This window comes from Puntigrus tetrazona, chromosome 13 (assembly GCF_018831695.1).
Source record: "Puntigrus tetrazona isolate hp1 chromosome 13, ASM1883169v1, whole genome shotgun sequence".
In the NCBI taxonomy this organism is placed as follows: Eukaryota; Metazoa; Chordata; class Actinopteri; order Cypriniformes; family Cyprinidae; genus Puntigrus; species Puntigrus tetrazona.
Window position 1 is genome coordinate 23,374,587 of NC_056711.1, and position 12,854 is coordinate 23,387,440.

Sequence of the window (12,854 nt, forward strand, 5' to 3'; positions counted from 1 at the left end):
TCTCCTTTTTTAGTTCTGCTTTGAGTGAAAGAGTAATGCTTCTTGAGAGAGGGGCCACGGACGTCAGTTATTCACTGTGACATCTGATCTTACTTTACAGTGTCATAATGTTTCATTTATTCATGTCTGAAATCATGGCTTATATTTGAGTACAGACAACTGGGACATGGCCCTATTAAAAAGAGTTAGGCTAAGTATAGTTGAGACTAAAGTATTATTTGTATTTTACTACAATTTTTATGTTTTCATTTAATTTTTTAAGAAGATCTCTGACTTGAGATGAGTTGTTTAATTTCCATCTCAGAAACAGTATGCATGTATATCACATGGGATGACTACATGGGCCATCAAATTATAATGGACTGTATTTTTTATGAACCTTCTCTACTACTAACAAACTAACAAACAATTTTAAATGCTGAGGGCTATAGGTAACTGATAGGTCACTTTTCTCAATGATACAGAAATGAATACTTCAAAAGCCAATTATTGTCTATTTATGCATTCATCTCAGCGTGCTAGAATCATCTTCATTTGAGGCTTTTCTGAAAATCTGTTCACAACACTAATCAAAGCAAAGCACTCAAAAAAAAAATCACTCAAGTATATTCAGTAGGGTGTCCTACATGGGTCATCGGGAATAGAGAAGGGAACTGGTAATTTTCCTGAATTTAGGTGGCTGCTCGGAGTTAAAGTTTAACCAAAGATCACAGCGCATTCAGACTCTGCTGGAGGACTTACAGAAAAAGCACATGACTTCATACACACGCTATAAAGAAACTCTCTTATCGCTCAAGAATCCAGATGCTTGCTTACAGCATGACAACATGTGTGCCAAACAATAAATGCATAAAAATGCATAAAACCATAAAAGATTAAGGTTGAAAATGACAGATAGTGTAATCCTTTAGTTCTGTGTGACTGCTGGCCGTCTGGGCGTCTCGATTCCCCCCACACGACTTGAGAGATGTAAAAATAAAACACTTGGTACAGTAAATCCTGCCAGAAAAAGCATCTTTCTCCATCCGTTCCCCCACATAATTCTAACTAAGCTGACAGACCTGTTTACAAAGCTTTGTCTCCATTATTCGGGGAATGATGTGTGGAAAAACAGGAGTGAAAAGAAAGAACTTCTTCACTGGAGACATAATATCTTCCTTTTTACAGGGTGAGCAGGAGGTTACAGTGGGATGATCAGAAGTCCTGATAAAATCCTACGAGTTCAGACAGTGTTACAGTTGGCACCTGATGTGTCCTGAAAACCAGTTTTATCTTCAGCTTGACTGCAGTAAATAAACACGTTCAAATGAAATCCAAACTATTCTCTCCTTTATATTCTCACGGGCTGTTGTGAAATAAAACAAATCGTAATTTAAATCGCGCCATGCCAGATTCGAACTTTGGTTGCCTGCATGTCTGAGACCTGTCCCAGAGAGGCCTATAAACGCGTGGGGTCAGCCTCTCGCCGCTGGTGTCCAAAGACTTGGAGCTCTCAAAACCATACGGTTACCAAAAACAGCAGAGAACAAAACCGAAAGAGCGTCTGAGAGAGAGAGGAGCTGGTTTATTGTGAACTGCTCTCTTCCTGGAGCGGTGTCAAGGGCAGACTGCCAAGGTAGTGCTTTTCACTTGCCTGACATGAGTGAGACGGGAGGGTGGGTGTGTGACGGGATGGGGGCATTGCCTGCGTCAGTGGCTCGCCTGGGACACCCCTGCCAGAAGTGGGAAGAGCATGTGTTTCTTATCTGAGAAAGAGTTTCAGTGTGGCCGGGACAGTGATGGACAAAAGGTAGACGAATGGAAAAAACGAAAATCGTTTTTACTTTGTAGACTTTACAAAAGATTCTATTTTATGCGCAGCTCATTTTAAATATATCACAGCCTAACGGATTTATTCACCTTTAGGTTTAAATGTGTGCTCAAAGCATAAGCTTAAGTAAGCATACATATAAGCACAAACACACAGATGCAGGCACACTCCAGGAAACAAACGCATATAGTAGATTTACAGTAACGCTACACATAAACACACACACACACACATACACGGTAACTTTCATGGAAAGGTAATTTGCATTATTTCCACTCTCCTGGTTTCGGTCATTAGGAGGAAAGGGTACAGGCTATAAATGGCCAGTTGAGATCGAGATAAGTCACTGCTGTAACTGTGTGCCCCCCTAACTAGAGCCCTTTCAGACAGGTTCACAAAAGTTTGCCCTTTATGAATTTACAGGCGGGTTTTTCGGAATACGTCGCTATTGTAAATCTATCTCTAAACTCTCACGACTGGGAAGTTCTGATGTACTGTGGAATATGCTTTCCATAGATTACGATTGGATTCAGAAATAAAAAAAATTTGCCCACAGGCAAAAGTGGCAGTGAAAACATTTTTTAAGTAGCAGATATTAAAATGATCACCAATGCGGGGGAATATGCATTGCAAGCAATATATGTTCAAGTAACTACTAAAGTAACATGTTACTTTTTCAAATAACGCAAGCTACTTTGTTTTACCCATTTTTTCAATGAAATCTCTTCTGTCCTGTGTTCAGAGAAATTGGGAGTGAGGTGCAGAGGCACTTTTCATTTAGATTCAGTTCCTTCACAGTTCCCAAAAACATAACTTTGTTTTTTTGTGCAGGTACTAAAACATAATGCAAAAGTTGCATAATGGATAACTTTACATAAAGGGTAATTTACGCATTTAGTTACTTTTTATTGTTACAGTATTGTAATGCATTACTTTTTTCATTTTATATATATATATATATATATATATATATTCTTTTAAATCCCCAACACTGACGATCAACACAAATGGGCATTAATATTTCCTCTCGTGGTTTCTTGTCCATTAAGTTAAGCTTCTGAGCTCAAGTTGTTGTGTTAGCCTTCCATATCCTTTTTAATTTTTTATAAATGTAAAAAAAAACAAAAAAAACATACATAAATGAGAACAACTTCAAATAACGCCAAAAACATGACCTTTAAACGTCTGTGACTACAGACCAATATAGATCAATATTTTAGCTAACTGTGACTGATGTGTAAATAACACTAGAGGCACATTGACAAATTATAATGACGAAAACAGACCTTATCAAGTGTTCTGCAATTTCAGGGACCTTATGTAGGGCCATATGGCTCATGCGATGTGGAAAGTGTGGATAGAGTCACAGAATCCAGTCAAAACAATAACATTATATCACAAAACATAACAGAGTTTCACCAAATTTGGAACAAAAAAACTGAAAGGTGGGGTAGAACACTGCATGGTAGAAATGCTCAGTGTGAGCCGATTTATGAAACGTCTGTAAAAACAGGTCAATCTTGATTAGGTATCATATCACCTTCTATAAGATGCATGGTTCCCATGTCAAAACGCCATCGGCTTTGTCTACAGGAAGTCACTTTTCTGTGTGTATATGTGTGAAATCAACTCATTGGGAGCTCCAAAAAAACGTTAAGCTCTCTCTGATTCAAGAGGATTGCATCAGGAGATGACACGCACTTGTTGTGTGTCATTTGTTTGGGAACAGAGCATGTTCTGTCAGCGCTCAAGTGTGTTTTACCGAAGGGAAGCTCTGCTCCTACCTGGCTACTCTTCTCAAGGAATACGATTCAGGCTGCAATCTCAAGTTTGCGTCCCACGTTTGCTGAGGCACTATGTGGATTACCGGGGTATTCTCCATTCTCTCTGTATGGCATAGTGGGTACATAGTAAGTTCATAGTAGCTTTGATTGAATCTGAGAACTATCTGACCCTCCATAGACAGCAACACTACTAAAATGTTCCCAGATGTAGAAACGTAGTAAATACATCAGTAAAACAATCCTTGTCACATCAGTGGCTCAGCTTCAAGCAGAGTATGTGAGCGGTGTAATTTTGAACAGAGCGAGGAGCGTATTTTTTAAAAAGTCGGAGCGTCGTGGTTTTCACTCACTCCAAGAGCACTCCACCACCGCTCCATCACGAGTATAATTCATGCCAACGACCCATAATACAACTGCATATTTAGAAAAAAATCACATGTTAAACATATTTAACTCGCTTGATAGAAAAGGATCTTTCAAATCAGATTTGTCCTTCTAGATAGGCTACTAAATATTTTCAGGTGAAAGCATATGATTTAAACAGGTACAGCACTTATCCACATGCAATTGTATTTATTCTATTTTATTTTCTTCTTTTAATATAAATTATGAATAAAACTCTGATATTTCTGAAATGTATTAAAATATGAGCGATGTTTCTGACCATTCGTATTAATTTGTATTAAAACATAAAACACGGAATCCTGAAAAAGTCTGGAAGAAAAAAATTCAACAAAAGAAATAAATATATAAAATTAAATAAATAAATAAATAAATAAATAAATATATATATATATATATATAAATAAATAAATATATATATATATATATATATATATATATATATATATATATATATAATATATATAATTCAAATTATATATATATATATATATATATATATATATATATATATATATATATATAGCCTGATTTCTCATGAAAGTAATCTCACTTCTCAACAAGCCATATGATTTTAGTAATCACTCATGTCTGTAGCACAAACCCTGTAAGTTATGTCCCAGATGTTACTATTTAAGGTTAGAGATTTTGTTTAAACCCCAAATCCTGAGAATGAGAAACAGTAATAGTGATATATGACCTAGCAAACATCACTTAAAAAATACTAATGAGGCAAAACTCCTAGCCAAACAAACAAGCATAAATGCAAAAAAAATACACATATATACACATACACACAAGCATGCTAATTCATAGCCTTGACAAGGTCATGAATGCTGTATTAACTGAGTGCGTATCTGTTCTTTATAGGATTGGGAATCAGTTCTAATCGACCGCGGCAAAAGAAACCGTTTTAGTCGACGAAAGAAATATTAAAGAAACTGATTCATTAGGTGGAATCAGAACAAGAATCGTTAAATTCCTCACGATTCCCATCCACACTTCCTAAAGTGAGGGGGAGGAGTGTTTGATCTGACAGCGCTGCTCTCGCAGGAGGCCAAAGATGCTGAATTTCACCCGCCACATCTGGAGAACTCCTGTTTCCAGCAGAGCGTTGGGACCGAAGAAAGCTCTGATGAGAACAGCAGACTCACAATCTGCTTTTGGAGGTTCCTAACGCAAGGTCATAAAGGAGCTCTGCAGTTCAGTGTCAGCTGACATCATCAGAAGAACGGGGTGCTGAGTAACAGACTGAGTGAGCTCACGCCATGGAAATTTTATATGATGACCCACGAGTCCACCAAATGAGATTCCTGCTTAAGTTTTCCACATTTCAAATGTTCTTCTACTGTCATCACAATGTAGCTGAAATGTGAGGCTTCAACAGTAAGGATGGCCCTGGGCTGAAGTCTTCAGGAATGGAAGGGAACGGAACTGAATTCAGAGACCCCTTTTTAACTATTTTTAAACTTCAAAATGTTGACAGTTTGATGAACTTTTACTAACTTGGACCTAAAAACCCCACATATAATAATCTAGAACACAGCCTATCACTTGATGGCTGCTCTGTTAATTCTTCATCATCAGTTAGGAACCTAGGTGTGCTGTTTGACCGCAATCTTTCCTTTGAAAATCATGTTTCTAGCATCTGTAAAACTGCGTTTTTCCATCTTAAAAATATATCTAGATTACGACCTATGCTTTCAACCTCTAATGCAGAAATATTAATTCATGCGTTTATGACCTCAAGGTTAGATTATTGCAATGCTTTATTGGGTGGTTGTTCTGCACGCTTAATAAACAAACTTCAGCTGGTCCAAAACGCAGCAGCCAGAGTCCTTACTAGAACTAGGAAGTATGATCACATTAGCCCAGTTCTGTCAACACTGCACTGGCTCCCTATCAAACATCGAATAGATTTTAAAATCCTATTAATTACCTATAAAGCCCTGAATGGTTTAGCTCCTCAATACTTGAGCGAGCTCTTATCACATTATAGTCCTGCACGTCCGCTGCGTTCTCAAAACTCTGGCCATTTGATAATACCTAGAATATCAAAATCAACTGCGGGCGGCAGATCATTTTCCTATCTAGCACCTAAACTCTGGAACAATCTCCCTAACTCTGTTCGGGAAGCAGACACACTCTGCCAGTTTAAATCTAGATTAAAGACACATCTTTTAACTTGGCCTAAACATAACACACCAACACACCTTTTATTATTCAAATCCGTTAAAGGATTTTTAGGCTGCATTACTTAGATTTGCTGGAACCGGGAACACTACTCCTAAAATACGATGTACTTGTGACATCGTAAAAGAATGGCATCTACGCTAATATTAGTCCTGTTTCTTTCTCAATCTGTTTTCACAGTTTGTATCCAGACTAGATGGTGGATCAGCACCCAGAGATTATGTTCATCAGAGACCAGAAAACCTAGATGCGCCCCGTCGACAGATCACCAGATCCTGATGCACACACACACACGCACACACTAAGTCATTTACACTATCTGACACAGCTGCGTTTAAAATTGAACTGGAGGTTAAGTGCTGGGCGTCCGGTCAGAGGAGAACTGACCCCAACTGAGTCTGGTTTCTCCCAAGGTTTTTTTTTCTCCATTCTATATGCATGGGGTTTTGTTTCCTTGCCGCTGTCGCCTCTGGCTTGCTTGGTTGGGGACACTTAACTTCTAGTGACTATCGTTGAATTGACTACAGAGACCGTCTCTGCATTTAATAAGAAATTGGTCACTCTCGTCACTATATATCCCTGTCATTATACTGTACAGTGCTTTGATGCAACCTGTGTTGTTAAAAGCGCTATATAAATAAAAATGATTGATTGATTGACTTGCTCAACGAGATTCTCTTATAACAGTTGCTCTTCCATGACTGCAGTTGACCTGAAAGAGAACTAGCCATATAGAAAGAATGTTAATGCTTCGGCCCTTGTGGCACTGAGAAAACAATTCAGCTCATACTTGCACTGCATTATGAGTTGCAGACTGACACATTGCAACAATTCACAAAATCAACCTTGCAAAAAACAGTATGCTCTTACGCTCATGTACTTGCCCACCCTTGTGAAAAAGATAAATACAATAATTTAAATAAAGAATACACTTACGTGCAAACTGAAATGTAATGATTGGAGATGCTTAATTGCATGTTATTTGCAAAAAATAAATAAATAAATAAAAAAAAAAAAAAAAAAAAAAAAAAAAAAAAAATAATATATATATATATATATATATATATATATATATATATATATATATATATATATATATATATATATATATATATATATATAATGCAAATGTATAAAGAGTTTAAACACATATCAAATGCAATTACAATGAATTTAAGAGTGCGTTTTAATTCAGTTAAATAGGACTTAAGTACATCAAAATTATTGTTACTTCTTTTTGGTTAAAGTGTACTTCTGAATGCACCGACAAGCATTAAAATGAAATTAAAATCTACTTTAAATGTCATGCATTTAATGTAAAACATGCAATGATGATGCAAATAAAATGTTAACTATTTATAATTACTATAAACTTTACTTCACTATAAACAAGTCTAATGTGTTGTTTTTGTGATCAAACCGGTTCAGGTGAGCTTTAAACATAACTAAACAAATATGTAATGACTGCGACTCTTAATTTTATGAAAAATATATTTTTTTAAATTTCCACCAAAAAGTGGACTGTATGAACGGGATCGTGGAATATTGCATCGAAGGACACATTAATAACGCCTTCAAAAGACCAGATAAAGACAAAATAATAGACAGGACGTTATGCAAACATTGGATTCAGACATGCCTTAATGTCCTCCATAAATCAAAAAAGAAAAGAAACATTTGAAAACTTGTCGAACTGTCCACAGGCCAATGCAGGACTTCCTAATGAAAATTTTCTAAAGTGCATCTCGACACTCTGTACGCCTGGCAGCCTGTTGAACGTATATTACGCGAAGCGGTTTCATTGACTCGTGTTCAGTGAAAGGCCGTTTGAGAAGGGAATTCACTGAGATGATTAAATGACATCCAGCTGGGGGAGGAAGTGTCTTCGATGAGCGCTTCCTGCATGACAATGCAGCGTTCTTCATTGAGTTAAGCACTCTGTAGATGGCCTGTCAGATCACATTAGTGTTGACCTGGAGTAGCCTCAAAAACGGCCTCGGTGGAGAGGTCCGTCACACACGCTAGGGCAGGGCTGATATAAAACAACACTACACCAACCGGTAGCATGACTCGTCCCAGACATTCCCATAAAACGCCGTCATAACAACAACTACTTTTTCAGATCTATCTGTTGCATGGGTGAAAAAGCATCTTACTAGTTACTGTCAAATTAAATTTGGCTACAAAATTAATTGTTTGGGTCGTTATTCAGCATTTTTATTCAACTTTCACCATACAGCGCACTTAGTATATAAATGGTTCTGAATATAATGCAGGGATGCATTGAAATGAAACTAAATTAAATTAAATTCTAACACATAAAGTCACTGTTTGAGGGAATCATAAGAAATGTATAAATTAAATGATAAATAAAACTTGTTAATGTTAATATTATTTAATTTTACCTCAGCTAACATAAACAGTCATTGAAAAGTTGTTTTTATAGATTAATAGCGATTAATCGAATCCAAGATAAACGTCAGTGTTTACATAATGTGTGTGTGTGTGTATTTATTATGCATATATAAATACACACACGCATGCATAAATTTAGAAAAATGTCACATTTATATTACATATATATTAAATATATTCACATGTGGTAGAATTTATATGATTATATTTATATTTATATTTATTATATTTTTCAAAATATATACTGCTTGTGTGTCTTTATATTATATACATAATAAACATACACAGCACACACACACACATATTACATAAACAAAAACTTTTATTTCGGACGTAATTATTCGCGAATAATCTTTTGACGGCGCTAATTTTCGTTAACTAATGTTACCAAAGATAAGTACCGTAAGAAATTCATTAAATAACGTTCAAAAACGGTGTTGTAAAGTGTTGTGTGTCAGCCATTCAAGCGTGAATCGGACAAATAGATCACCGTGACCAATTTGCACATGAGTGAGTCGGTTTGAGACTTCCGTGATAATCCAAAAAATGTAAATGTGGAAAAAAAAAAGAAGATACCTGCCAAAAAATGCTAAGTAGAAAACGATGCTGTATCCCCATTGTTTGCGTGCGGTGATCTGCTGATATCAGCAGCCTCGCAGACAGCAGCAGGAAGCCCAGGCTCAGCACCGCCTCTGAGAGATGCAATGACAAACACACCCAACATCTTCACCACTAAACTCCTGCACTCTCACCACCGAGCGCTGCGCTAACAACCACTCTAAATATATACATTTTTTTCAGTTTACTCCATTGATCCTGGCTGATATTGATTCGAAAGGCTTTGCTGAGATTCTCCGTCACTGTTCTGGCCTATTTCCCCCTTTCTCTCCCTCTAATTTCAGAATATCTTGTTTAACAAAAGCTAAAATGCTCATGCAAATATGTAGTGCAACATACAAGTATACGGGTTTTGAATTAAAGTTAAAAGTTTATTGTCATCTGTCCTGCATAGCAAGAATAAAATAATACAATACAACAAAAATAGGCTGTAGGTCTACGGGACTACTAACAGCAAAAGATAAAATGCTGCTAAATGTAATTGCCTGTACAGTTAGCGTAGTAAAATAAACTGGGTTTCTATGTGCTGCTGATGTCAAATACCATGAGTCAAATGAAAATATATAATAATTTGAAATGAATGAATCTGTCACCGGGCGGAAACAAGCCAAATTCTGACAGAAGCCCAATATGGAGAGCTCGCACGACGTGCCTGAAAACTACACAAAGTAAGGAAAAATACAACCCACACTACAACAAACAGCGCTTGACTGGCAACGTGAATAAACATGGTTTGTGCAGACCACAGTGCGCTCTGTGCTGCAAATTATCCGCTTTAGACGGCATGAAAACATCATAATTCATCAGACATTTGGAAACCAAACACTCTTACTACAACAACGAAGTAAAATTTAAACATCAGTGTTACTATTAAACCTAAAAAAGTCTTGTTGTAAGGTTTGTGCAATTAACTGAAATCTAATTGTTATTATTATTCATTTCAATCAAGAAATCTGGATTCTAAAGCAACCCCATTAAGACTATTATATTGACTCTTTAATATTACAAAGTCATTTGGTTTTGGAAGACACGATGATAAAGCCTTTTAATAAACATGTACATGAATGTACATATAGTACCGTATAAATGCATGACAAATAAAAAAAGTTTATAGAGAGTTACTGCTATGATCTTTTATGCCTATTATTTGCAAAAAAAAATTTTTTTAATGCTCTGAATTGTATGGATTTTGCATACATCCACTGAGACTGCAATCAATTGCACCCTTCCTTGGTAAAGCGTGTGACACCTTCGCTACCTGTCGTCAGTAGCACTGCACACAGCTTACAGCGTGCTCTCATGTCAATGCTTTTAATGCTAATTCTGTCATGATATCCATCAGAGGAGGTCACCGAAACACACACACTTTGAGCTACTGCTCCGAGAAAAACATCAAGTAAATCATCTGCACGTGAAGCTCTGAAAAAAAACACAAAGACTCTTTAAAGTTTCATCTAAACATTTTCATTCTGATAGATTACTGTGGCATCTAATCAAAGAGCGCAACAGGGAGCGCTGATTAAGCGTGGCCTTTAACTCTTTGCATCATCTTTACATTGTGACAACAGTACGGCCTCCTATTTCCCAACTAACTGCTCGTTTTTTTATTTTTTAGCGACTAGCATAGTTATTATATTTTCAGTGGACTGGGTCACTAAAGCTTTAACTTTGAAAGATTAAGCTTTGGATAAGTTTACTGCTTAAACTTATAAAAGGAATGCATGCAAAAAAACCGAAAAACTTTCAAACTGTTCAATGTGGTTTCTTTCAAAATAATGCAGAAATTGTCATATTTGTATTCTTGCATTGAGATGAGCGCTCGAGGAAATGTATCGAGCTTCATGCATTTAAGGTTAGCCAAAAATGTGTGCATTTTCATTTTTCATGCAAAAATGGCACATTCAAATTTTAATATCGTACATAAAATAATCAATTTTACTTGTAGTGAATTTACGGATACGGTGAGGAGCAACAAATCTCTTAAAAGTGGCTAATTTCACAATTGTGCGAACATTATTATTGCAGCTCGTGTATTTCCAAAAGTTGTTTTTTTTTTCTAGACAGTAAACACAGAAACCTAAACCACATTTAACAACGAGCCGCGTTTCATCTATAAATGTTTTTTAAAGATCTTCCATGTGATTTATACTTTGTACATCTGCCTATAATGTAATGTAATAGCACTATTAGTAAATGTGGACATATAACAACAATATACTGCTACTCTGTCGCTGATTGGCAGCCTAATCAACTACTAAATTAATTACCAGGGGATTTTATTTATTTATTTTTACAAATATGAGCACGGTTTAGTCTCTGCATTTCTCGGCTCGCTCCTGCATTGGATTACTTAACAAACAAACAAACAAACAAAAAAACAAAACACTGGCTAATTTGCATTCCAGCAGCCAACAGTTGACTTGTCTCTCCTCGCTGTGCATTTCAAATGAAAAAGCAAAAATCACAAAAACAAATTCGTTCTAACACTTCACTCAAATATCGAGACATCAGCCTCTCTCACACGCATACGTCCACACCCAGCTACTGCACTAAAAACTTACTTCATCTAAACACACATAACAGGTGATGACAGACAATTATATAACTGTAATGGGCATAATCATTCGCGCTATCTTGCAGCCGCTGCGCAAATATCGCCACCCCGAACTTCACCGTTGGGAGAAAAAAAACAACAACATAAATTCAAAAGTTTGCCGATACGCAACGCAGTGCAAAGTGCGCAACAAAAACGTTACATTTCGCGACACCCTTCCTGACTAGTACGCGAGGGAAATAATAAGTATACCTACTTGAACCAAGGAAACAGTCCGTGAACCTTCGGAAACAGCTTGTGGAAGGCGGACCATCTTCCATGTCTGACCGCAAGCGAGTAATGATAACTCTTGATGTGATATGCGTCTAGTTTAATGTCGAGCCGCTGTTATAAATGAAACGATCCCGAGCCTGAGCCGCCGGATGACATCAAAGCGCGTCAAGTCTGTGTGGAGCGCCGTTGTTTTACGCGTCCCGTACGCGCGCGGTAGCGTCTACGTCCAGGCGCTTCCCGTCCTCTCCTCCTGATACAGGGTCGGGAAATGAAGGCAAGAGGCGAAGAGGGCTCGTCTCGAGTGGAGCCGGAGAACGGCACTGAGAGCGGCGGCGTTCGCGTATCTCCTCCCCGGCTGCGCCGCACTCTGGCGCAGCTGCTCTGCTCCGGACTGCTGTAGTGTGTTTTCCCACTGCTCAGGGGGGGAATGGGGGCGTCATTTCTCAGGGTTGGACATCCTCTTATGTTATAGTGTCGAGGCAGGACGCTGGGGAATTAATATGAAAGCAGCGTGTAAGGACAAATGGGTGTTTATGAGTGCTTCTACGAGAGGCCATTCTCCGCTATAAAGACATGTTGGTGCATTTGGGGTTGTTCTGAGTACATACAGTTCGGATTCGTTTCGGCGGCTTCTAGGTCTAAGAGTCACCGAGAGCATTTTGACACGGCTAATACCGTTTGTGCGTAAAAATCACGCTGTCAGGAGCCATAAACCACCGCATATTGTGATGAGGCAGGCGGCAGGACTGGAGAAATCAACCGTTTGCTGCTGCGGACTGACGCGCTCTGACGTCAGCACGCGTCA

The 12,854-nt window shown here is 37.6% G+C and overlaps 1 protein-coding gene across 6 annotated transcripts in view; it reads right to left on the reverse strand.

The window, feature by feature from the left end:
* Window positions 1-12,854, reverse strand: part of pde10a (phosphodiesterase 10A) — an 84,032-nt gene that overhangs the window by 41,767 nt on the left and 29,411 nt on the right. Inside the window, exon 1 of one of the 6 annotated variants that reach the window (XM_043255477.1) lies at window positions 12,033-12,848. The exons of the other annotated variants lie outside the window; for them this stretch is intronic. Coding sequence (XP_043111412.1) covers window positions 12,033-12,096 — 64 coding nt within the window. The 5' untranslated portion in view covers window positions 12,097-12,848. Of the gene's footprint in view, window positions 1-12,032; window positions 12,849-12,854 lie in introns of those variants that run through there. 6 annotated transcript variants of the gene reach the window in all.